We start from the raw sequence: 27880 nt of genomic DNA on the forward strand, positions 1-27880 counted from the left end.
TATCTTGTAAGTCAGATCTAAATTCACTATTTTACTTGCRTGTCTCCAAAATGTTAAGATAGAATGTCAGTACCTGGGAACCATTACTGTATTTTGATCAACTTTCTCATCCAAAAATCCCAGCATCCATTGAAGAYTTCTCTTTATTGTCATACAAATGTAACACCAGAGAGACTGTAGACTTCGTCAGCAGAATGGTTCTGAAGTATGGGTTTACTCAGCATAATCTTTATTGAGATTAATGAAAGTTACGTGGTAGCATTCAAAATGAAATCGTGTCAGGGTTTTTCCTATTTGAAGGGGTTTGTTTATGCACTAACATAATTCAAGATTTTTTTTTCCTTAACATATAAATGAAAAATATTTACGTTTTCAAGCACTTTTATGAATGAACAGAAAAACTTTGCTGCAAGTATTATAGGAAACATCAACGACTCGCTTGAATTTCTGTTTGTATTTGGTTATAAGAAAGTAAARTGAGACTAAATTATAACCTTTCCCTTGATCCCCAAATACAAAAAAATTAATTATAAAATTCAAAAGTCAACCCTTATAATGAATTTAAATGCCTTTTCTACTACTTTACTTGCTTACAAAGTTGTTYAGTAGGTGATGCGTGCGTGCACTCRTAGTGATTACAAATTTAGAAAAATTTCCTTTATTGAAGGTAGAGCTAGCGCAATGTTTTCATATAATATGAATAGTTACCCTATGTAGTGCCTTTCTCCCATCCAACCTCGTGTCTCTAATGCTGTGTCAGAGATCTCCCAAAGCCTACTTTATTCTTACAATTTAGATGTGGAAATGTAAACTTTTTTTTTTCTGCCTAATTCCTTTATGAAAGCCATTGATTCTCAGCAGTCCCTTATTAGTAGAAGTAAAAACTCCGTTAAGAATTACTGTAGTTATTGATTCCAGAAGGAGAAGAGATAAAAGGAAGTACTGCTGAGCTTCTGGMTGATCACTGATGTTAGAGGATTTTTCACCACAGATAAGGATCTTAGGAAATGGATTTTCTATATGTTTCTTACGAACAGTGTTATTTATTTATTTCCCCCCCCCCCCTTAGGTGGATTTTCAAGATGTGAGTGCTAGAACACTGGCTGAAAGGAGGAGGGAAGAGGAGAAGCAAAAACGGTTGGATAACATTTACAAAGAAAAAGCCAAAAGAGCTGAAAAAGAAATGGCGGGTGAATTATTTTGGTTCTTACTGGAGTTTTTTGTTCGTTATTAACCTTTTGTAAAGTTATATAAAACAAATTCTAAGAAAGTAGTTATCCAGATCCAGAATAGTACATATGTTATGCTTGACCCTCTGTCACCTAAGGAATATTAGGGAAAACAAGGGACAGTCCTGTGAGCTCAGGTAACATGAAGGTATTTAAAAAAAAATACTGAGTTACAGACCAGACTTTTATTCAATGAGGTATGAATGCGTGACTGTGAGCGTATCAAGACACCTTTTGGAGCCATTGGCTTAATTCTGTGTCTATGACTGGGGAGACTTCTTAATAACTTGCTGACTGATGAACTGAATTATATAGYATGTACAGTTACAAATTCCAGAAGTATAGGCACTGGTTTGCAYTGAAATTCTGGAGGTTCAATGAAAAGTATAATGTTGCCAAAAAGTGTGTCTAATTGGGGACTGAATCTGTAAGCAGTGTGTGTATAGCAACCCTATTTCTGAATACAGAAGAACAGAGAAAGCAAGTGAATCATGTTGCAGTTACAAAAGGTTATTTAATGAAATTGCTTTGGTTTATGCAATGTATGCATGTGTGTCTGCATTTATGCTGCATGCTGTGAATGTTTTCATGCATGAGAGTGGAAATGTAACGATGTTTAATCTTCTTAAAGTCACTTTTATCYGTAGCATTTCTTTCAGCTATAATTTATGTTCACGGATACATCTAGAAACAGTTGTAACATCCATGGCTGCAGAATGAGTACTCGCCAACATCACCTTTTCTTGAAAGTTTATGAACTATTTAAGTCATCTTTGATAAATAATTAAATTTTAGGGAGAATAAGAAAAGGATGAACTCTGGTTCTAAATTTCTTGCTCAAGAAATGCTAGGTTTCCAGCTTAAGGCAGTATTGTCACTTTTATCAAGATAATTTCTGGAGTGGAATGAAGTATGTATGGAGCAATACTGTTGATCACTGGATAAATGGGTTATCCCTTTGGCAGCTAGATTTGTTTTGTAAATCTGTATCTACTCCAGAGACATTAGCATTTTACATTGTTTAACAATATTCTAAAATAATTGTCTCCTAATAGAAATGTCTCAGGAGATTGCTGACACTCTGACAGAGATGGAAAACTGTTTCCAGCTTCTAATGCCAGATCCTTTTGACTTCACTGTGAATGATGTAGAACTGGAACCTGACAAACAAATGATTGCTAATGAGGGCAAACCTGTGCCCCCCTCATCCTCCCAGATAGCACTTCACCCATCTTATTTTGGACATGTGGATGATGAACAGCCRTGCTGCAGCAAGGACCTTCTTTCTGTTTCTCAGTGTGTTAAAACTGATGGAAATGAAGAGTTGAGTGAGGAGCAGGAGAAGCTGGAGCAAAAAGAATTAGATGGAAGCACCCACTCAGAACTTGGATCTGGTGTCCCTGCTGTCAGTGATGATGATTACCAAACTTTCGTTAGAAACCATGGACTTATTTCTCATAAATATACTCTAGAGCTTGAAATCTCCACAGGTACCTGGAACAATTTTTCAGATAGCTGGAGAGAGTCTTTGTCTGAAGTGCTTTGTCATTACTTCTTTCTATGACTGTGATGCTTGGGGATCCTGGACACCATTTTGATTTATTTTGGAATTCTCTTCTTCTGGTTTTCTAGTGTCCGTTCTTAGGTTTGGGTTGCGTTATGTTCTTTACAGATTTTATTGATCAACTTTTAATCTTAAAACTTACGTATTAGCTGTAATTGTATTACAGCRCTTCATGGTGCCAGTAATAAGATGAGTTTCCAATCTTAAAAAATTTAGTCTGTTTACAGTGTATAGCTTCCTCTTCCATGTGCTTCACGATTCACTGCTTTTTCTCTCTCTGTAGGAGTATAAGGTACTCGTTTAAATATCATAAAATTGGTGATTTCTTCAATTTTTTCTTGTTGTTGACAGCTTGAAAGAAGCAATAAGTAGAGTTTTGCTAGGGGAATCATAAGGTTCGTGATTATACCTTTTTATGTAACTTTGCTAATATGAGTTACTTGTAGAAAAATCAGCGTAGGCTGTGATTTGATAATCTAAGTGAAGTGTGTTACAAATGCTATTCTAGTAGAATTCTATGTGCAAACAGCCAGAAAGGCAGGTACCTACTTCAGTGCTTGCAGACAACAGAATTGGAAATGCATCTGCAGAGATTATGAATGACTAGCAGATGGACAGTTCCATTTTTACTTGGGTAGTGGCATACTTGCTTCTTTTGACAATCAAGTCCCTATTGCCATTGAGGGCAGGCGCCGTTTCATACTGAATATGCAATGAGGCCCATGTAATGTAAATAATAACACTTCACTTGTCTTGGTTTATTTAGTGATTCCTGAGTGCTKATGGCTTAGCCATTGTTTCTGTCTTCAGTGAAATGAAAATTGTTCATCTTTTTGTTCGATTAATAGTGAACACAGTAACAGACTGATGTCTGTAACCTTCCCTGAAGTGATCAAATATACTAGAAAGATTCATATGTACTTTTTCCATGCAGCTGCTTTAGCTCTTGAAGCGGACACTAAAACCCCATGTACTAACCCTTTTTTCCTATCTTGAACAGATATAAAAGTGCATGAGAATGAAGATAATACAGCCATAATAAACAACATCATGGATGCTCACAGACTCCTTAGAAATAAGTTCTTGCCTATGGTGCAGTCCTGGATTCAGGTGGGATAAAGAGCTGATTTCTTCGTTTCTTATAAAAAGATGGAGGGGCAAGGGATGGTAAAGCTTGAGGGCAGCAAGCAGAGAAAGGAAGCTGAACTTGAAACAAAGTTGAAGAAACATTGGTTACAAATRAAAAAAGGTTACGCGTTTAATAGAGGTGGATAAGATTAGGGTGCAGGTGCTCCATAACTTCTTTGATGGTTCTTGGCATAGGTGTGCAGCTTACAGCAGTACTTAAGTTATTTTGGATTTGGATTCTTTTTGTTTTTTGGTGTTTTTTTTTTTAACAGATGTCTCAAAATACAGCTTCTTCACAAAAGAGAGTAAAAATGAGTTTGTTTGTCAGACATGTCTGTATCAGAAGAGCACTTTGTCCTTKGTGTTAGTTGATATTGCTGGTCAGGAACCTCATACATGGAATTTGGCATACTAAATGACATTCTCAAAGGGAATTGTTTGTAGCAGCTGTTCATTCTTTATTTGTCTTTAGTTGTTACTGCTGGCTTTTATATTCTAGCTGGTGAAAGATGTGAATTCACTAATTTTTACTTACACAATAAAGGCATTTGTGACAATGTTGTTCCATTTAAAAATTGAAGAAAAAATATTTTTTGTCTCTGGTGTCTAGGAAAAAGAATAAGAATGTACATTTCTTGCTTTGCAGTTGTTTACCAGAGTTGGAATAAWCGATGATCGACTAAGATGTGCCATTGATCTCAAGAATAAACTGGAGACTGCCCTGAAGAAATACAAGGAAATGAATATTTCCATTAAGGAAAGGAAAAGAAAAGTGGTGAGTTGTTTTTGTTTTTAATCCTAGAGAGTACCATTATTAATTCTTATCTTGTATGCAAAAAATACGCTTTCTTTTAAGCCTTAGTCCCACAAACTTCTCAACACAAGCTTAACTGAARTGTACACTAATTCAACTGGTTATAGCTTCACTCAAGAAAGTTGAAGTAAACACATAGATAGTGTCTAGGGTCTGGTTAGAGTTTTTGTAAAATAGGTAAAATTGAGGATATTAAAATTTAAGTAAGCTGAGGTTGGAAGATCAAATGCTGTATTCAAATCCACGAAAGGAGTTTGTGGATTGTTTATATACCTAAAGCAGCAGACTTGCGTAACACTTATTTCTGTTGGTTGCAATCAAACAGAATTGCTGTATAACTTGACATGAAAATAAATGTTTTGAGTGAGGGTCCAGAGTAAAGGCTGGCTTATAATTGGATTGCAAGAATCTGTTCTGGTCATTGCATCTTGGACTAAAGTGTAGTAGTCTAGTTTAGCGATGACTGAGTGTTTGAGACTTGCTTTCATTGTGCAAATGAAYCTTTATCAAGATTAATCTTGTTCATCATCTTAATATTACTGATACACCACCCCAGTCAGAAATGCCAACTCTGAATGAGAAGTACTGAAAGACTGTCTTGTCAGAGGTTTTTTTTTTTCCCTTTTTTTTTTTTCCCCCTTCGGTGAAATATGTGTGCTTCCTTTATCCAACCAGCTATGAAGGAATCCAGACACCTGCTGTCATTCCTGCCATTTACTTGACAGGACTTCATTTGCTGGTCCTCTGCATGGAATATGAGTTGCTATATTTCTTGCAAGATATAAATGACATTCAAGCCTTGATTTTTCTGTGTGTGTGTTTATATATGGTTAACACCTAATAAACTCCACTGTTATGAACAAAGGAAAATACATAACAGTGCTCACAAAGAAACAAAATGAAACAGTGCAAATTGAGGTATGTAATTTATGCGTTGAAACTATATATTTTTTTTCTTATTTTTCTTTTTATAGAAGATACCCAAATTTGGTTTTACTGTTGAATTACTTACAACCTGAAGAAAGACAGCTGTGTGCTGCAGGAAGAAACTGTATAAAATATCTTTTACTCACATCTGTTAGATGACTTGGTTAGAACACAGTAAAATGAGAGACCGATAGAACAAAATAAGCAATGGTGGCTCTAGATATTGATTATTAAATCCCATCCATCAAATATTTACATGTCAGTATAAGAAACACTACACCTGACCCCTTGAATTCAACGTTGCTGTTCTGTAGTATGTATAGTTGCTTCTGTCTATATGTAGTTGTGTCATTGGAATTACAGTTCTTGCCATGCCAAAGTCTTGCTATCGTGTAACAATATCTTCTGTATTTTTAGAGCCAAGAAAATTCCGTATAATTTCTCCTTTAGAGCACTGTTTCACAGCCATTCTATCCTTTCAGAGCTCAGTGTATTACAAGCATTATTTGTTAGTACATTTGAGTGGGTGCCCTACCTGCTTGTGTGTAGAGATGGCCATATGTAGAAACAAAGGAGAGTACTTAATTGGAGTGCAGGAATAAATAAAAGTATCTGAGTGGAGAGGGTCCTCTGTAAATTGGCTGGTTTGTAGTTATCTACAAACGGTGACAGCCCTGGATATTTTCACATTTGATACCAATTTGCTTGGCAACTAGTGATTGCAATCTGAAGTACGTATGTTGTTAACTGGAGAAGGTAAAGGTGAATTGTTTGTGTACCTGCTCATTTCTTTGAGTGTGATTATGATCCTGCACACAGACAGGCCCTACCTTCAGGGATGATGTGTTTTGGTTTTTTCTTTTTTTTTAATTGACAAATATAAAGTAGATAAGTAGGAATGTGGAAATATTGCCTGCTCTGCAGGCAAAGTCTCTGCAGCCTTTCTGCTTTTCTATTTTTTCTTTGTGTTCTTATGGTCTCTAGTTTTCTAATTTCTCCCACTTTCATCTTTGTTCTGTGTTTTTCTTTCTGTCCTCGCTCTTGCACTAGAATGCCTTTTCAGGGGTTTTGGTTTGATGGAGAGAAGGAAAGGAAAGGCTTTACCCATCCACAGATTGTGATCAAGAAAGTTGATGAATGGAAGGTTTTAGTGAGAGATTGAAYAGTGGAAGAGATTTGTTATTGTTAACTCTGAGGAGAATATTGTACTTCTCAGCTCAGGAAAGATCTGAATTTCCGGTTAGAAGGAGCGAGGTCCTGGAGTTTCTTATCCTTGCCACATGCCACTGGTACTGTGTTTTAACTGAGCTGAAGTACGTGTGCATGTAACTAAGATGAAAGGCTTGTACATTTGGAGTAATTCTTGATGCTGTGGCACCATATAAATATGCCAGTAATGTAACTGGATACAAGTTACATTAGGAGGAGGAAGTCGGTGGTTACTTGGCCTGTCTTCACAGAATTATTTGGTTACTACAGGAAGTTGTAGATCAAAGTTCATGCTGCTTTTGGTGGCTACTACCTTGCTGCTTTTTATGGTCTCATTCCCCTTTCTGGATTATGGAGCACTAGTCTACCAGGAAGTGTTCTTATGCAATTARAGTATGTTAGAAAATGAATACAAAATATTTTCTCTGGCATTTTTTGCCTTTATCTTTACAGAAGAAATGTAAGGCCCCACTGCTTTGTGAACTACAGGGATTTTATGAGAGCACAAAACCTTATTCAGTGAAACACTTTAACTGTATTTTATATTATGAAATGGTTTATAGTGACATCAGATATAATCACCTCTTTTTTTTCCTCCATGATAGTGAAGCACTCAAACCATCAGAAAGATTTAATTAAAAGGACCGTTATAATTTATATGTAGCACACCATACTGGCTGTGGCATCCTTCTCTTCTTTTCTCTATCTGCAGCCATATGAGGAGAGGGAAAAGAATGACAAAGGTTATCCTTTGAGTGTCTAGAAACAAGTCCCTTGGGACAGATTTTATATATGTTCATGTATCCCATCTGCAGATGGGAGTTAATATAGCTCCATAGCAGATCAAAAGTTGCAACATATTTCTTTTGAATTTTTCTTTTTTAAAGGGGTGGGGGTGAAGAGACAGCGACAAGTCTTACTGTGTTGTCAAAGGCAAGATTGAGATTTTGTGTGCTTACACAAGTTATGTTCGACATAGTTAATTGCTTGTTGGGGAAATTAATCGGATGTTGGTTTCTGATAGGAAAAGTATTTTCAAGAATATAAACAAGAGTTTTTAAATCCATTTTTATCTGAATGTAAATTTTAGCAGAATCTGGGGACAGAGTGCAGAAGCTATAAAAGGGCTCTTATTTCACAGTAGTTGGATGCTTGGGTGTACCACTTTTTCTCTTATGCCTATTCAGGATAATCTCGGTGTCCAGTAGAGGGAGTGCACACTGCATGCCTGACATTTTTCTCTATACCACCTTAATCCAAAGCCAGCTATCATCCCAGTCTGTATATGTTTCCAGGTAAACCTATTGTAAAAGCACTACATTACAGATACTCTAAGTTAGTTCTCGACTCTATTTAGATGAATTATTGTAGCAGTATTGTTGTAGCTATTGGCCAAGATTGGGCTTTGTAATAGGAATTCCTATTTTCAGAGATTTAACTCTTTTGTAAGAATAAATTGCTTATGGCTGAAATGTTGTTTTAAAAAAAGTTTATTTTGTTCATGTCTTCCCCAATTCTAAAAATRCTAGATTTTAAACGTATTCTTCTCCTTTAGTGTCTGCTTTGCAGTTTATTAGATCCAAATGATATTGCAATTTTAAAATGTAAGAGAGGATAAATATATACTCTATTTTAGAAGTCCTACACACTGTATTTCGTATACATCACTTCATAAGAAGTAGGATAATAGTTAAAATTACACATTATTAATAGAAATGTAGCTCTTAGCTTTATTTTGTATGCGGAGAACATTATTCATCTTTTATGCAATTGCCTTTGGGAAGCAGTAGAAGGTGTAGTACTCAAGATGACTAAAACTTGATCAAACAGAAGGTAGTAGGCAATATAATGTAAGAAACATCTAGCTCATTTGCCTGTCAGCAGAGTTATTATTTAATAGGTTTATGACATAACGTGGTATAGCTCAAGTTATACCATTAGCCAGGGATATATATATTTTTCCATTAACTTTCTTAATTAGCTTGTGTTTCACCTTTCCTTATCTGCTGTCATATCTAAGTGTGTAACTTGGATCCTGATTTATACATGTGCTTAATTTTATCCATGTGAACCATCTGGTTGAATTCAGTAATKCCATTAATAATTAAGTTTGAAGCAGGTTGTCCTTGCATGGTCCAGAACCTGATCCCTGATCTGATCCCTAGCACCTACTGCAATACAACTTGATTATTTCTCATAGTTTCAGATGGTTGTAACAAATTATGTTTACAAATTAAATATTTGCTGATCATAATTTTGTCTTAAAATAAAAAAGGTAAAAGTGTTAATATAAAATAAATTAAGCCAAGAGCTCTGCCAATTACTTGGCTGCAAGACTATTGCTGACTTTTTCTTTTTCTTCCATATCTTTGACTACAGCTTGGCATTTTATCACTGTTAATGAGTTATTTCTACCTAATTATCTTTTAATTTAGCTCTTTTTTAAAGTCTGTCTTTCAGCACCTGCTTAAAAAAAAACTCTGCACTTTAATTTTCAATCAGAATTAAAGATTGTATTGTTTTTTCTTTCTGCATCCTTCTGTGCCCATAGAGAATCCAATTTAGCTGCTTGGTTTCTATTTTGTGTAACAGTTCCTTGCACTCATTTCTTCCTTCCTTTCTTTTCTTTTGTTTTTAGAGATGTTGGTTCTGTGGGGTAAATCACTGTCCCTAGTCATCCCCTACCATGCCTGAACCCACATCTACTAGAACATACTCAGACCAAGGAGCAGGAGAGACATCTTTGTAAAAGAAGTCTTTCTGTCAGGTGATGCTTTTAAATTGCAAACAGCCTGCTCGCTCTAACTCTTAAAAAGGTTGCCCTCTGAAAACCGTATGATTTTAATATTGAGATTGTATAGTAACTTAATGTTGATTATTAGTAAGATGGATAGAAATGGATAGAAATATTCCTATATTTGATAATTAAATTGCTGTTACACTTTAAGATGTCCTTTTACAGGTTATATACATAATTAGCATATAATGTGTTCAGAATAAATAAAGTGTAATAATATTAGTTTGATCAACATAGTAGCCCTTTTTTTATTTTTTGTCTAGCTGGTATTTATCAAAAAAGCCAGGCCAACCATAACTATAAAAGTAAATGCAAACTGTTAAATAGGTTGTACAGGAGAGGTATTTGCTTGTGCTTCCTCTTCCCTCGTCCCCTGTTTTAACGCTTCTATAATAATTATTTCTGTGAAGCTCCTTTTTTTTTTTATTTTTAATCACTTTTCAGAAAAAGAAGTTTTTCTGTTTTTGTAAGTCACCAGTAAGTAGGACTAACAAAAAACCAAAACCAAAACACTAAAATTAACACTCAAGGCAGTATTCTCTTGTCACAATGTTTAATCGGCTAGTGGTTTATTTTTTATTTTACAGAACTGAATGTTGTTGTGGTATATTTTATGCTTTGCACTGGGTATGCAGTCTGCTACTGTTGCAAAGTTATTAAAAAAATCTTGTTATGCAAATCTATTCATGAATTTTTAAAGTTGTCACTGTGTCAGCCTCTGATTCCTGTATGATTCGTGGGTTGTACAATGCAATTTGGAGCTCTTCTAATAGAGTGTAAAATAAAGTAGGATATCTTTATTATCTAAAGTTAACTCTTATGTTAAATACTTAAGCTTACCAGGCTGAAGGGTCATCTTCCTTGATTTATCCATGAATACTGAGCAATGTGTACTCAATAGTTACTAGATGTAAATTTGCTTCCTGCTCTTTATCCATCCTACTTACCTGGGGAAAGGATGTACGGAAGTGAATAAAATATGTTTGTGAAGTTCAGTACAGATAGATTGCAAAAGGCTTATTTATTAAAAAAAATATTTAGGCTTGGAACACTACCAAGAGAAKTTATTATAGTGGGTTATTTAAATTTAGTCAGTGCAATAATATTAAAGTAAATATATACACATCTAATGTTATCTGTGCCCCTAAAATCCACAGTAACGAAAATACTTAAGCTCATGTGGCTCTTGTATAGAATATTTTGTTGATTTGTCACCTGTAATAAATTAGGTTTATTTAATTGAGGCAAGTATCAGTTGTTAAAAACATAGCATCTGAAATATTTTTTTAAAGTCTGTAATTGCAAATTTGTTCGTAAAAGTGATAATTAAAGTAAACTGCAATTTAGTTGCTGATTTTATGGTGTATATGTGTGTAAAATATAACAAAACACAGCCATTGGTGGTAGATGCAGAGCTTTAGTAGCATGAATTTGAGATAGTCTAAACAATAGTGATAATCTGTCAAATGCAGTACAATCTTTTTGCATGAATGAGCACTAGTAGGAATCTTGTTGTACCACATTTTAGGTAAAAAATCACATTTCCTAAAATTTTAATAAAGATTACTACTAATGAGATTTTTTTTCTCAGCTCTAAAATTTAGCTATTACCATATATAGGCCTCTGAGTCACAAAGGAATTAAATTCAAAATATCCCCTAAAGTCTTTCAGAGGATCGTGGAAGTATGACTCATCATCTCATAAACTTGGACTAGCTGAAAAGCACTGGAAAACGTAGTGACTTCTCTGTGAAGGGGGAAAGAAGCAGGTATATTTGTTTGACCTTTGAGTTATCAAACTGTGAAACGGCTTTTTGGCCAGGAATGGATACAGCCAGTTATGGACCCCACTGTGGCCTTGAACAGCTGCTTTGAACAATTTCATCTAGACTTGTGTACCAGGGACAGTGGGTGGGAGAAGATGCCGAGTCAGGAAAGGAGAAGAAGGAATGGGTAGTTGAAGCATAGTGACCATTCAAGTAATGCTGTAGCCGTGAGAGTGGCTATATGATAGTTGCTTTCTTATTTCATGACAAAAATGAGCGTTTTCCTATTGCTTATAGGAATAGGAAACATTTTTTGAATTCTGCTCYGGAATAGGTACGTTCCTGTCTGAGCACTGACTGCATAAACAAGATTTCCTGTCACTTGGCTTGTTGGTTCTGTAGTTTCACTGATCTGATCCTACCTCAGCCTTCAAACCTGTAAACCTTTCCTGCTTATGTCAAGATGAATGAAAAATTGACAATGCACTTCAGAATTTCCTTGCTTATGTTTATCCATGTGTCAGGAAGAAAAGAAGGTTGGTTTTTCAGCAAAAAGTAATGGGTGCAACACTATTTTACATTTGCTTCTTCTTTTGTAAAATGACTTCATCTATTCTACAGTTCTTGAAGCCACAAAAAATGGAACTCCATCGGGTATTTCTTAGGATGTCATGTAGTTGCAAAATCCACTTTTTAATAGTCAGGTTGGTTTTGCACAGGTTGCAGTTGTACTAATTTGTGGGAGCTGAAGAGGGAAGCAGCTTGTAGGTTTTGGCAGTCTTTTCTGTGATTGATTTAAAGATCATCTGAATGTGGGCAGCAATGAAAAGAGGCAGTCACATCTCTGTTTCCTCCCTGATGAATCCCATTGCCTCCTTTGCACTAGCAGTAGAGCTTCCATGCCTGTAGGGATGTGACTGGGCTGAAACCTAACCCAGAAGAAAGATTTTGGTACAAGCATTAAGCCCAGATGTGAGACTGTCCCCTTCAGTAAGAGTATAGATTTAGAGGATGCAGATCTGATTGTGAAGCTGAATCTTTACTTAATCAGAGCACTCTGAAATTGATGGAGTAAGATATGGTTAGTTCTTCTCTTGGTGTGAATGGAAAAAATGGATGAAAAAACATGGAGTGCAAATACTGTTCTGTTAAAATATATTCTTTACTGTGTAATAAGATGTAGAGCCTAAAGTAGGTRTCGTAACTATGTGGGAGAAGTAGATTCCTGTACAGAAGTAAGGAATCTAAAAGTAAGATACAGCTTTTTTTTCTTAATTTGGAAATACTGCACAAAAATATTTAAAGTACTAACACATTACACATCTGTAKCTGATGATACAGATTGAGTATAGGTATCAAATGTAGATGGTCGGCATAAATTTCATACAAGTTGGGTTTTTTTGTTGTGTTTGGGAGCTTTAGCTTTAATATTGAAAGGCAGCAGCCTTCTGTTCTAGCTCTCTGGGATGCATGGAARGGAAAGGCATTATTAGCCTTGGAGATCTTGAAAAGATAAAGTTTAAGTGAAACTATTACACACACCACTAAATACGGTATTTATTTTTTGAAAAGTTGGAATTACAGAAAGGAGCTTCGCTTTTCTAATGTACTCTGTTTAAAGGCTTAAGAATATTTACCTAACCTACAATGTTTGATGTTGGTGGATGGTAGGTGCCTGGGTAGTGAGGTACAAAATGCCTCTGAGGATCTGAGCCAAATAATTGAAGAARAGAACACTTGGGTGGTTATGGCTAAAGAAGTACTAAACTTGCTTTGCAATGTCTTCTAGAGATGACATTTTTGTTAAATGTACCAGTTAGGAAACTATATGAACTATATCAAACTATAGTTTGAACAGTTATGAAACTATAAATGCACATGCTAGCACATAGATATATTGGACATAATTGTTTTTATCTGAATCATGATTCATTTAGATCCAAGATTTTTTAAAGTGTCTAGCAGCCTTAACATCTACTGCTGTGGCATGTTGAGCTTGATATGGTTTAGAGACCTAAGTGTCTGTAGACAGGAAAGGGGAGAGAGAGAGAGAGATTTTGAGCAACGAACCTCGTGGCAATTGACCTTTCAGCCTGAATGTCCAAGCTCTGTTTACTAGTGGGTTGAAAGGGGAGAGCTCTGGCACAAGACTTCAGTGATCCTCAAACTAGTATCTCTGGAGCTGAGACAACACTTGCAGACTTTGCTTGGCTAATGTATTTCCTTAAAGAAAAACTAGTTGAACGAGCAACTTGCATTGCTAAAGCAGTTAGCAACAAGAAATGCCCACTCACCAGCGTAGTGCTTTGGCTAATTGCTGGACTGTAAGCCTTTAAGGACTTTTGCTGACTTTTGCTAACTTTTGAGAGTTATGAAATAGYGCAAAAAGTGCATTCCCAAATGAAAGTCAGATTGCCCAAGTAGCCTGTGAGCTGCTGAGCAACGACAGATAGAATGAGTGGTGATACTTTTATTAGTAAGCATAAAATGTGGTTTGCCTAGGCTACATATCTAATTTGCAGTCACCTGCATTTGAATTTATGCCCAAATTGTGGAGCAGAGGGGAGGGAGTATGTGTGGGGGAGATCCCTATAAATATGGCTCTTTTAGTAGTTTACGTTTTCCTTGTGCTGCAGTCTTCAAAGGAAGAATCGAGCACAGCTCTGGAATTTGTCAAAATGCCAACGTTTATTTCTTTTTCATCCTGTGTTGGATAATATAAAAGGATGGATTAGGAGGACCTTGTAAAAGTCATTAAGAGACATTGTTTGACTAGTCAGTTTCTATTACTGGTACTGAAGAAATTATTTTTACCTATTCAGTGTTTGGTTACACGGAATATCCCCAAATTTTGTTTAAGATGACTAAAGTAAGTTTTGTGTTGTGGTTGAATAAATAAATAAAAAAGGTCTATTTGTTTCAAGCTGTCCCTTTAACTAGGTTATCCTGTGATAAATATTCTGATTCCCTAACCAAAATCTTTTGCCTCTAGAAAAATACTTAGTTGGCTTTGAGTAGATGCACATGAGATATTGGCATGGTGGAATAATTTGCAAGATCTTCCAGTGAGGGTATTAGCATATAAATAGCAGATGCAATGACGACCATCACAGCTGAGTACATTTAATTTTTAGTTTATAAGATAGAATGGGTTTTTAAATGCATAGCCATCAAGCCTGSTGAAAGACAAATGAAGTTGAGAGTTTGCTTGTCTGAAGATGCCTTACATCATTTTTTTTTTWAAGGGGAAATAGACACACAGAAAACTGAGCAAAAGTGATTTCTGGGTGAAAAGTAATTGAGATTGCAAACTAAGTTAATTARAGCATACAAAATTTATTTAATGGTCCCAACTGTAGTTTGCTAGTGGTGGATTAGTAAGTAGATATGACTCCTTCGTGTGCTATCTTTTCTCTTCCTTCTTTTTCTAAAATAATTAGTAAATGCTGTACATCTAGTCCTATAAACTGATTACATTGTATATTTCAGTCATTTTATTGCTTGTTTTAATTATGGTTGTGGAGGCTCAGATTTTTAAATCCTCGTAGCAGAATGTAGTAATCAATTTGTCTAAAACTGGAAAAAGGACCAAAGACTTTTTTTTTTTTTTTTGCATCCTTCCAAGTGCTGTGTAGTGGGTGCAGTTTTTTGCATTTGTTACTGACCAGGATTTGTTACTAATTTGGAATGAGTAAGGCATTTAACTGGGCGTGARGTTACACTGAGGTACATCTGGAGGCATCAGAGTAATAATCCAAAGTAGAAGATATGATCGTATTTTGGCTGGCATCGGTATCTGTTTTAATTACTAATTTTTATAAGATGGAGTTTGAGAAGGAAACATCTGTGTTTGTTTTGTTTGTTTGTTTGTTTTAATAGGTTAGGAAACAAATAGTCTGGGTACACTTGTCCACCTGGAAAAGTCAGCACTATTTAAAGTCTTTTTTTAATGAACGTTAGGAGAATTGGGAAGAGGATATTTGAATCCTATATTCTGTTGTAATGCTATTCATGAAAATAATGTATGTTTATATTCTGCATGGGTTTTTTTGCTGTGTTCTCATATGCAAAATAAGTTCAACCAAGAATCTAGAAACTGGCTAGCTGAAATCAGGCTTCCTCTGGCAGTGAGAGTGTCAGTAATTCTTCTATTTTAGAAATGTATTAAGAATGTATTTCTGCAAAAATAAGATTGATTTATATGCAAGTAAATTTCAGTGTTGCGGAGCAGGYAGACACTGAACTGAAAAACTGATTCTCCATCAAATGCTTACTTAATGAGCAATGGTGGTGCAAGTAGCCTCAGATGTCTCCAAATCTATCAGGTCTGTCTTTAAATGGAGCATCCCCCAGCACTAGAGAGAAAGCAGCTCACCCTTCATCTCTGATAAGATTATCAGAAAGAGCGCAAAACTGTGCTGGTGACTTTCATGGTATCACCTGATAATTAGGAAGGATTGAGAACACAGACTTTTTTCACATTCTTCGACAGGTTATTGAGAAAAAAAAAAACAGTGGCATGACTGTTTAAGGTGTTTAATTCTGTATACTACAAGAGAAGTTTTTATCACCTGAGTTCATACTTTACTTCATACATGGAGCATTAGAAATGGTAAATTGCTTGTTTTCTTATTGTCTTGTTTTTATTGTTTGTGAATGCCTAACTAATCATTCCTAAAGGATCATAATTTACTAATTTTACCTCTTAAAATGCTCTAAATATTTATTTTATTTCTGAATAAATCATGGATTGTAGTTKTTTTTTKKTTTKKTTTKKTTTTTTKKTTTTTTTTTAATCAACCGAAAAAAAGGTTTACCTATAATGGCAGAGCAGAAAAAGGATGAGTGAACTTTCATACTGCAGTTGTAGAGTTTGTTTTGGAACTTTCTTGGTGTTTGAAGACTAGAATTAAAAAAAGTGACTTTTGTGGCTGTAATAACAATCTGCCAGCATATTACTGGTATAATTGAGATACTTCTGATGAAAAATCACTGGAATGAAGTAAATCGAGATACAACTAGCCATGAATCCTGTGCAACTTCTGAATTTCCAGCAATGATGATTTTTGTATTTGAGAATAAAAAGGAAAATAACTTACCTTGTTAAAAGTGATATCAAAATAAAGATTTTATGTCTGTTTGAAGGGAAAAAAGGGGCTTAATTCTTGATAGTTAGCTGAGCACTTTTTTTTWAAAACAGGAAAACTAAATTTAATAAAAGACCCAACTGAAATTCAAGGGTGTGAACAATAAGCATAATATTTTATGAAAATGACCCCCATATTTAAAATCTGGCATTATATGTTATGCATTGTAGCACCAAGTCCACATCTACCTTTTAGAAAATTAAAACACATAAATTCTGTTTAGTGTTTGATATGCACTGCACTAGCTGAAAGCCATAATGCCCCTAAAACCTTGGGTTGCTTTTCACCTTTCATAAATTCCTCGGTAGATTCTATACAAAAAATAATTTTCAGCTCCGTGGCTCATTGTTATTCAAACTTGATTGATTGTCGTCATTTACTCAGTGAGGAAGTTAAGTGCTCCTGTCATTTCCGAAGAGTATAATTGGGACGTTTCACAGGTCAGCGGTGGTGACAGGTTTCCCTTTTGATTAGTGTTAGACTGATAACAAAAATTACAGTTTCCTATGATTAATGTTTTCTATAGTAGTTGAACGCACAGCTCATGGGTTGTACCTAAACAAAGTGAATTTGCATCTGATTATCCCTTTTCTCTCTCAGACTTTTCACATGCTTTGAAATTTTAGACCATGCAGGTGCATGGTGAAGTTGCTTCTAATTCAGTTTTTCAAGCTGAGGGTTAGTGAAGCCCACTTCATTTTAGTATATTAATGTATTCAGAGAGCTAAGTGCTTCCAACAATGTATGAACAAATTAGGGGAAATTTCAAGTCAGGATAGTACTCTCCTGGCTTCTTTCCAGTCTTCCCAGATGTGTTATGTGCATGAGTGCTTGTRATATACCAGCACTGTATTTTAGATACCCTTTGGTGATTTAAGTTAAATGGTAAGTCTGAACTGAGTTTTCTTTTTCTTACTAGTTTGTGGTTATTTCTCAGTTCTGTAAACCTGTTGCTTGTTATGTGTAAACAGGCTACTTCTGAGTAAAAACTATAGAAATACACTGAAATTTTCTTTCCCCATTTTATAATGTAGAAGTTGAACTGTTTTTTCTTTTTTTCATTCTGGACTAAAGCTGTAGATTGAGATCATCCATGACAAGTTTTAGGTTGGTGTAAACTTTTTAATAGCTGAATCGGAAGTAGAACGTGAGTATGTAAAATATGATGTCCTGTTTCTGGTTGGAGAAATAGGAGTGGATGTAATTTCTGAACTTCTGGACTGAATTAATTTCTGAACTAAATTACCCATAACAGATAAAAAGGGAGTGACAACACCAGCAGAATTTTGAAACCGAAATCAAAACAAACTAGTTTCTTGTCAGTCTCTAGCCCTTTTTTATTGTACAGAGTACAAAACCTTTTTTTGTTCTTTCTAAAGGTCATCAGAAAGGTCTTCTAAAAGTTGCTGTTTAATACAAATGTGCTGCTTTTATGTCTGGTGCCTTTGCAAATGTGTGATTTGTAGTAGAGTGTTTGGCTCTTTCTTTACATTAGAACTTTATTTTGATTTCTGTTATGGAGGTCAGGTTCAGCCTGTATCTGTATTGGCTGTGCCAGCTAGGGCCTGAATTGCCTCTTTGCTTTAGATRAGGGGAAAAAAAGATTGTGGTGGAAAACAAAGTTTGCTAGAGTGGTGCAGGATCCTACAGCATAGCTGGGAGATTGGCAACTATCTGCTAATTAGAGGAAGCAATAGCTTGGTTGAAGAGACTRTGTTGTGGTTGTCTTTGACAACAGGTTATTTTCAGAGATGATTATGCTGGGGTATAATTTTAAAGTAAAGAATAACTAGGTATTCKCTGGTAAGGATGCACTACTAAACCCACTCTGTTCTTCAGGACAGTAGTGTGTGTTTGTTAACTTAGAACTGCAGCTTTCTTTAATCAAAATCTTTGTTTAAGCAAATGCAAAAATCCTGCTTCTAACTTGCACCAGCTGTTCATTATATGTTAAAGCATATATTAATGTCGATGTTGTTAATTAAGAATGTTTCAATCCAGCTTGCAAGTAATGTTGACCAAAAAGAAATGTTGTTGTTTGTTTATTTATTTATTAACTATCATTCAGTAAACCAAGGTTGGTTTCTAGGTTTTGTGGCTTCAGAGTATATGTATGATTTAAAGGAACTCAGCTGTGCAGCTGTGACACACGATTAGAGTGGTGAATTAAATTGGGAAAATTCTGCTGCAGGCAAAACCTGCAGCATACTCTAGTGCTTGTAACAATGAGTAGTTGATAGGAATATCAACATGAGTCAGATGCAGTAGAAGTAAAGAACAAGACTGAAAATAACAAAAATCATGCCAGTCCTTACCTGTTGTATTGGCTTGTTGCAGTGAAGTTGAATGAGAGTGATAGCTCTGTGGTAAGGCTGCATTTGGTAGATATCCTATATTGTTTCCTAGACTATAAAAGTGCATGATAAACACAGTAGTTTGCTAATTATGTTGTTAAGGATCAAGTAACTCCCAAGTTAGGCAAAAGAAATAGAACATAAAACCTCCCAACATTACTGTGTTTTTAGGGTAGTCAACATCTGGGATTTTAAAACTGTTATAATACAAACTGTGTCCAAAGTGGCATTTTTGGGTTACATGTAGTCTAGCAAAAAAATGCATTTTCAGGTATGAAAAAAGCTGAGGAAAGATTTTAGAAGCTTGCTGGTACATACACGGTACTGATTAGCTGAAATGAAATATAGGAAGCCACTTACCTGAATTAATTGCCTTAGTTAGTTGGTAGGGACTCCATTTTTATTTTTCAGATAGTCATAAATGTTCCATTTCAGATTGCTGTATAGACTAATGGCCCATTTAAAAAAGTCTTGTTTTGATGATCTTGTACGTAGTAATCTGTGCAGTCTAATGGTAGAAGTTATGGGGATTTGCAAAGTTAGTTAAGAAATAATGTATCAAAGTATTTTGAGTGCTGCTGTGAATAAACAGTGAAACATTGTAGTATAAACACAAATCGATCTTTTTAGTTTTGCCAGAATTAAGCCTGGCAGTCCATCAGCTTCCCTTCCTGTTTGCTTGCTCTGTGGTTTTTGAGCCCTTGTACAATTGGTGATTGTGTAACATGCCACAGACTGTTCGGATGCACTCAAATGAGTAAAGTGAAACAAAGAAGAGATAAGGCTATAATTTACTTATTAAGTCAAAATCTTGATGTTATTTTAAGATTCTTCGGTTTTATTTTATAGGTTTACACTTTCTCAGACTTCACTAGCTGTGTATGGAGTAATGGATCTCTTCTTTAAAGCCTCTTTTATACCTAAGGCTTTAGAGATAAAACGTTAAGCAGAGGTCTAATCTTAGATAAAGATTAAATACATAATTAGTGAAATACTTTTGGCATTAGAGTAGCCTCAATAGGGCTATCATGATGTCTGCAAAATATTTTCAGTGTGGAGGGGAATGAAAAACAGTCTTCATGTTAAAAAAAAGAAATAATAATAATAATCTCCGTAGATGAAAGCCTCAGACGATGACGACGACGACGAAGATGATGAATTTGTGGAGGTCCCTGAGAAAGAAGGTTACGAGCCCCGCATTCCAGACCACCTGCGTAAGGAATATGGTGAGTTTGCCCAGCTGTGAAAAGCTTTATCCCTGCATGTTACTGCTGCGCTAAAGTAAATAAACAGCCATTATGAAGTAATAAAGTGATCACTGGGGTGAGTAATCTCTCCGACTGCTCTGAGGAAGTCATTACCTAGAGAGGGGAGCAGCAGTTGGCCCTAGATAAACAAATAGTTTCTAGGAGCAAAAGCGACTGAGACTAGAGCTTATTTCATTCCAGCATGTTCCACTGTTAGTTTAGGGCAAGAAGCAGCTCTGTGTATGTTTATATGTGTGCTGAAGATGTACTTGGAGTGAAGGGATTGTAAAGCAGAGCTATAAATGAGCCAGGATATTAGAAATACTGGTAACAGTCTCGTGAGATGGGATAAGATTTTTGTACTGTTCCATGCCTTAATAGATGATATGCAGTCACTTCCTCCCATAAGGTGGCCAATTTACAGCTCACAACATAGAGCTTCCTTTTGATGGTGGTATCGTTGTCACAAGAAGTTAAATGGAGCTCAGCCTTTAAGTGCAGAATTCTAGCCACTCAGCACATACCAGATGATAAAACACAATCTTGGTCTTGTCTGCTTTATTTAAATGGAGCAAGCCTTCTTTTAATGTGTTCTTTTTTTCTTTTCTTTTTTTTTTTTTGAAATAAGTATATGCTTGTAGTATGTTTTTGTGAAATTGAGAAATGTCGATGAAAGTTCATCTAAAATAATTAAATTTCATTGCATTACTCCTTGTCCTGTGTACATCCAGCTTATCAAGTGTGTGTAGCTTTGCCTCTGTCTAACATGGTGCATTTTAAGGCTCAGAAGCTTTAATACATTATAGAGAAGGAGAAAGCGGCTGCCATCAAGTAAAAGCTAAAAACCTTAGCGTAATAAATGTATTTCTCCTTTATTTCATCATAGATTTTCATGTAAGAATTATTTTGACCTAAAATGTTTTGCTTGGATAATATTGCTTTTTTTCACTCCCATTCATACTTAYTTTTAACTGACGAAGTTTGTGTCGTAGAAGCTAGGTACACTTTGGCCTGTATAGGCCAGTTGGTTCTTTTTGGTAAAACTGAGGAGTGTGCCTGTGTAAACCCCAAAAGATATGGCTAGAGTAACCTTTTTTTTACTGYTTTCTGCTATCAAAATAGCCTACAGACAGTGAAAGGTATTCACTAATATTCTGCAGTGACTGGGGTCAGCTCAAAGACTTCTGGTGTGAAGTCCTCATAGTGCCTCAGTCAAACTTACACTATCTAGACTTTATCAAGGCACTTTGGTATCCTTGGACGTAAGCCGTGCATTGATTACCTTGTATATCTATCTGTTTTCCCCTCCTAAGGACTTGCAGCAAGTCTAGTTGGTGGTTCCAGTTTCATTGGAGGAGGTAAATGCCTCAGTTCTTATATTCCTTTAAAGAATATGTAAATTAGCAACTGTACAGAGGATTGAGACTAAGTCAACGCCCTGGTGAGCAGATGACAGCTTTTTTTGTGGTTTGGCTTAAATGACCTCTTTGCACATGTGTTGCTTGAAATGAGCTACAGGGACATATTTTGACCAGTCAATAGTTGAGGAAGATGAAGTGGAACTGGAAGTATTGAGATAGTGATGAGGCTGAAATGAGAACTGAAAGTATGTATTAGGTGAGGACACTGGACAGCAGTATAGGGCTGTAGCACACAAACATGTAGGAACTGGGCAGCTTTTACTCTTTTGCTCATGAAAAAAAGTTGTTCTGTTTTGATAAAATTATACCAATATATGTTGGCTACTCCAGCTACCTCAGTCTTGAAATAAACACTGTGTGAGTTCTAGTTACTGCTAACAAGGGGGCTTGCCAAAGAGAATACAATGGAAGAGAGGGCTAGCCGCCTTCCAGAACGACATCTTAAGYGTGCGTGGCTAGCAAGAAAGAGTCCAAAATCATTAGTAATGAGAACAAGTAAACGTGCAAGTGGAATTGGTCGCTAAGATAGCCATGGTCCTTTATGTTTTTTTCTTCCTGTGGCAGTAGTCCTTGTGCCAAAACTGGTCTTTTTCTTAATAGTTCCATGGACTGGAGCTTGATTTTCGTAGCAGCAGCCTGATGAGTTCTAACATATGGAAGCTTTATTTATTTCTTGTCAACTTCCACTGGGAAAGAACTGCACTCCTTTCCTTCCTTCTCTCTCTCTCTCACACACACATTCATATTTAAAAACTAAAGCATCTTACTGCTGTCTGTGTCATGCCACCTGAATGCTTCYCCTGGGAGAAGGATAAGAGACCAAAGTTTCTGTAACTTACTACCAATCACTTGTCAGTGGTAAATTATCTGCCCAAGGAAATTACAAGAATCTGTATACAGATATTTCAAATTTATATTTAAACTATTGCTAATAGGAATGTACTTTATGTTGAAGCCTTCAGTCAGAAGACAAAACCTCTCATCTTTTGTATGCATGTAGTTATGTGGGAGCTAATGATCACACTTACTTGTTCTTTAATATGTTTGTTAAAAAAAAAAAAAAGGGATAACCTTTTGAAACAAATGAACCATTCTTGATATTGCTGAAGGAATTTACTTTTTTTGCTGCCATTTAAAAATAACTATGTAGGTTCCCAGTTCAGGAAAGAATATCTCTTCAGGCCATCTTTTATGCATGTGCTTTCTGCTGTCTTTATGTACTTGAGTGCTGTCTTGAACCAGCTTGTCAATTATTAGTTTCAATTCTGTTTTTAGAAGCCCATGTATAACTATAGCATAAGTCAACTGACTTCTGTGTAATTACTTCAGGTTTATAGGAGTAAAATTGAGAACTGTATTTGCTCTACTGGCTTCAGCTGTGCTTATATTTTTAATTAGAAAAAAACAAACTAAGTGTCCTTATGGCACATTTTTGTTTAGAAGAGCAAATTATCAAAGTAAAATACATGAGAACAAATTGACTTCGTAAGCATATGCTACCATAGAGACTTAGCTGTGTTAGAAGGTCAGCTGTTGACTTAAATAAGATTGTTTGTGCAGGTAGCAGTGACTTTAGGTGTATCTTAATATAATCCAGGTATTGTTTTGCTGCGTTTCTGTAGCTCATGTTTAGTTTGCAAGGACTCTGAGCCAAGAATCTAGAAGTCTGAATGAATGTCTTAACTGCAACATTAAACTTTCAATTTAAATRTTCTGACATAGTAGAAGGTGTGAACAAATCAAAAGCTTTTCTTGTTAGTTTACATGAACAAAGCAGGAAAATTGAACAGCTCCTCAGATTAAATATTTTATACTAAGTAGTAAGACAAAGATATAAATCCTGGCCATGAATAATTTTGAAATGTGACATATAGATAACTGATTTTAAAATCGCTTTATTTTCTTTCACTTCTCTTAAGAAAATGAAAGTATTCTATGAACAAAATACATTTCAAGCTCAGCTGCTGTTTTTGATGACATACATATTTGTGATTCTCTTGAGATTTGAAACGTCTGTGTGAAGGGAAAAGGTATTTGTAGACAAGAAGGTTTTGTGTGCGTAAACATATGCACACATGTAGTGTGTGTGTGTGTGTGTATATGTAGTTGATGATGATGACCCCCCAAATTGTTGCTAATATATAATATGTAAGATGAGCTGAGCATGGGTACAGTTTGGGTGGAGGGAGAATTAAACAAGTCAATTTGAATCTCCATGTGTAAGATGAAATGTAAATTTGTTAAAAGAATTCAGGTGATTAGATAACTGAAGTGTGAAGATATAACCCATTAGGGGTGTCATGCCAAATTAGCATTACCAGACTTTTAACGAGCTCCCATTTATATAATCCTTATTTACACTTGCACCTGATGTCTGCAAGAGACAAGAAGCCAGCCACTCCATGGTAGCACAGAGCCACTTTAAATGCATTGTGCTGCTAAAGAGAACATTTGGCTGAAAGAGCAACAGCTTCRTGAAAATAATTTCCATAAGGTTACTCTAGTTCTCAGCACTCTGCATGCTTGTTACCTGCTTCCACTGAAGAGGGACTTCGCTTGGTAGGGCTGCTACTGCTGACCACTTAAAAATGGAGGTATTGTTATTTCAGAGCAGGCTTAGGTAAGGGACAGATAAAATCTTGTGTCTGCTTGTGATTTCGCACTTTACAGCCTTTGCTATTTAGCTGTTGGTTGCAAAGGCTTAAAGCCCTACAGTGCATGAGGTGAAGGACACATCTCTGCTGACTGGGACACAGTTCTTGTGATATAGAAAGAATTTGGTGCCAGCGCTAGGATAGATACTCCTTCCTGCCCTGTCTTACTCCCTCGGGCGTTTGGGCATCATTCATTTGTAGCTGACCAGTGAACCGCATGCGGAGGTGACTTGGTTTGAGAGATGTGCTTTCCGATGTCAAGAAGGAACACTTTTTTTTTGATCTAGTTCATAGCACCATCTTTCAAGCAGCCATTCTCTCTGCTGCTTGTGCCTTAGCGAGGTCAACAGAGCCTGGGGAGCGGTTCGAGTTATAAAATACAAGGATGTGTGTTAGCTCTCCAGATACCACTGCTTGTGTTGTATAAATCTCCATTTACTGTAGTAGGAATTCAGGCACCAATGTTTAGATACATAAATGACTGTTTTAGTCTGAAAGCTGAATTCTGTTCTAATTATATAATATCAGTGTGCTAATAGGCTTTCTCTTTACCATTTGATCTTTCTCCCTAACAGGTTATTCACAATTGTGTGTGTCCCAGTGCATGCACTAATGAATTTATTTGTGCAATAGTACTTTGAAGTACAGGGAAGTGGTATTACCACTTTACAAGCAGAGGCATGAGGAAGCTACCTGACTTGGGAGCACAAGTGTAGAAGCAGTCTATGCTGGTTATCAGGTTTTGTCCTTACACTGATTAAAAGCAAAACTGCCTCAGAAATATGGGATATAATAGAACTGTCACCATTAGAGATAAAAATAGAAAAAAAATCTTTACTAATTTATTGGTATCTGATTGTTTTAGTCTCTTCATAACAGATTTTCTAAATACTTTAAAATGTTTTTGTTTGTGTGGTCAAGAATACTATTTCACCTGTGTCATGCTGCAAACAGCGGCACTGATTTTTAAGCCTTGCATGTTATCTAACCAAAGGTATGGCTGTATAGTTTCATTGTGTTGATTCCTTCCTASCTGTTATTTACCTGCTTCCTTTTTGATTCAGTAGTTATAAAAGCACAAAAGTAGGAAAATAATGTTAATTATTCTGTACAATAATRATTTGTTCTTTTATCCTGCATCTAACTGAAGTTCTTCCCATAAACTATTTTGTTGACATATGTAAAAGATTTAAAGCTAAATGTTGCAAAAAGAACATTCATCCAAGTGTTCATAAAGTGAAATAAAACCCACTTATTTTGAAGCAGAAATATTCTATGAAATTCTATGAAAAAAATCTATGAAGAAAGTCTTTCTTCTCATCCCTTTCTCTCAATACTAACAGATTTAATTGATACCGAATGATTACCTATTATTTAGCTGTAATGTGTGTAACAAAAGTGTCAGTCACAGGTGGGAGTTTTTGTTTGTTTTGAACTTTGAAAAAGAAATTGTTTTATTAAAATGTTAATCAATTCTGCCATGCACAAATTAACAACCAAATTACAGCTGTTAAATACCAGTTTATATTTACCAGCCAGGTTTTCCTCAGTTCTGTAATTTTTAATTGTATGCATGGAAAACATGGAAAAGAAACATCTATCCTACACACTTACAAATRTAAGTTCAACACCAACTACAGCAGCTAAACATCTCTGAAATATTCTGTGAAAGAGAGACATCTTTGTTTATTAGTCTTTCAATAAAAGATTTTGTTTAGTTGTCTGTGATTAGATTGATTAGGGATCCCTTCTGGTGAGAATTTTCAAGAACTGTAATAAAAATAATTTTGCAATAGCTTTAAAGGTAGTATGGTTTTGGTTGAGCCTGGACTTCCACAAGAGAGAGCTGGGTTATCATGGTGGTGGCCATGAAGTAGACTTGACTCAAGTCAGTGCAAGTGAGAGAACACCAGTGTGAGATCAGTGCAGAGSCTTCTGTTGTCACCATGTCTCACACAAAATGAGAAGTGGTTTTATTCAGGGGGTGGGTGTTTGGCTGAAGAGCAGATTGCTACAAATTGCTTTCATCTGCTGCTGGCCCTGAAAGTGTAGATCACTGTAACTAACCAAGTGATCATGCCCTGCCTTAGTTGTAACRATGATTTTGGTGCCATTATCGTTTGCTGAGGAGCCTGAAGGGGTCTRCTGGCTGCTGACTCACAAAATAGACATGCATGTGCTGACTAAATGGGAATTAAAAATGGCACTTGAGGTTTTCTTGTTGCACACATTTTTAACGTTTTCTGACTTGTGCATTAAAAAGGCTAGTGGCCTCTTGGTTTGGGTTGATTTGCCTGTTTTCCATACCTCAGGAACTTCCTAAGGGAATTCTTCCAGATGTGGAGAATATGGAGAGCGGTTTTATACAGAGAAACGGCTTCAAGGAGATCACAGGAAAAGCAGACCCTCAGATATCACAACGTGTGAAGCATAGTTTTCAGGAATCAAATTTGAGACTTAGAACTATATTATCACCATTACATCATGCTGCTTCTTGTTAGGCTACGTAAGCATCTGCCCATTTTACTTGACTTCTTTAGGGGAAAACCTGAAATGGGTTTTGTAGGGAGAGAGGACAGGTAGAATTACCTGGTTACCTTCTTCTTTCACTCCCCTGTGAAATTTGACTTCCCCTTTCACAAATTAAGAAAGTACAGTTGTTTGTCCCTCACTGTACATGAGGCTAATACTTGGAATAAGACTCTATTATATTGCTATAAATCCTTTTTTTTAAAAAAAAAAAAAAAAAAGCAGGCAGTTGTTATATGATTGATTTGCCATAAATAAAGAGATAATGGATTTAGCATTCAGGCTAGGGTTTTTAGTATGTTAGGAGTGCTATGCAAGTTATGATTGAAATAGCATACATTGATTTACCATAAATATATGGAAAGCAGTTATTCAGCATTCTAATTAGGACCTTAGCCCTGATCTGCTATGGTCAAATATATTTCTATTGCATGATCTCAATTTTTCTTAGCATATGGAACACTAGAAATATCTAATTACAAATGTACAAATAAGATTGCCTCATTATATTAGCATGTTTTTGAATATCTGTATATAAGCAAATGCATAGTCTATACAGCTACGGATAGGACAATAATTGACTAAATTTTATTATAATAGAATATTTGGAATGAAGATAACTTTGCACGTTTACCAGAAAAYATGATTAGCACCTCCAATAAAATACTTCCATGTGCATATAGTAGTATTGATTATAGGTATTTCTGATGTATCCTTGTCAGTAGATCATGCAAACCATTCCTCACTCTCATGCAGGGTCCTTCTATGTAAATAATGTTCTGTGAAAATCTGACAGAATATGGAATGTATTTGATTCCCACTGAAATTCTTAAAAATTAATCATCACGGAACAGGATGATGATAATATGTCTGAGATATTTATGGTATCAGTGTACTTCATAGGAACTACATAAGAGCCAGGGACTACAAAATGATTAGCAAGAAGTTTAAAAGATCAGGACAAAAAGTGTAGAAGGATTTTGACCTAAACTCTGCTTAATTGGCTTCTCTCAGCTATGATCGTAAAACAACAGTAAATAGGGTTAATTAAAGACAATTAATATTAGAACAAATTACCATAGTGTGTAATTCCC

At 35.7% G+C, this 27880-nt stretch overlaps 1 protein-coding gene across 2 annotated transcripts in view; it reads left to right on the forward strand.

Annotated features, from left to right (window-relative positions):
• UVSSA (UV stimulated scaffold protein A) overlaps positions 1 to 27880 on the forward strand; it is a 55769-nt gene that overhangs the window by 3040 nt on the left and 24849 nt on the right. Inside the window, exons 3-7 of one of the 2 annotated variants that reach the window (XM_085314719.1) lie at positions 1070 to 1190; positions 2285 to 2719; positions 3794 to 3903; positions 4568 to 4696; positions 20053 to 20161. In XM_085314719.1, coding sequence (XP_085170845.1) covers positions 1070 to 1190; positions 2285 to 2719; positions 3794 to 3903; positions 4568 to 4696; positions 20053 to 20161 — 904 coding nt within the window. The remainder of the gene's footprint in view (positions 1 to 1069; positions 1191 to 2284; positions 2720 to 3793; positions 3904 to 4567; positions 4697 to 20052; positions 20162 to 27880) is intronic. The other variant, XM_085314720.1, reaches the window with a different exon arrangement.

The sequence above is a fragment of the Rhea americana genome, unplaced genomic scaffold (assembly GCF_003343005.1).
Source record: "Rhea americana isolate MKP2758 unplaced genomic scaffold, rheAme1 scaffold_41, whole genome shotgun sequence".
NCBI lineage: Eukaryota > Metazoa > Chordata > Aves > Rheiformes > Rheidae > Rhea > Rhea americana.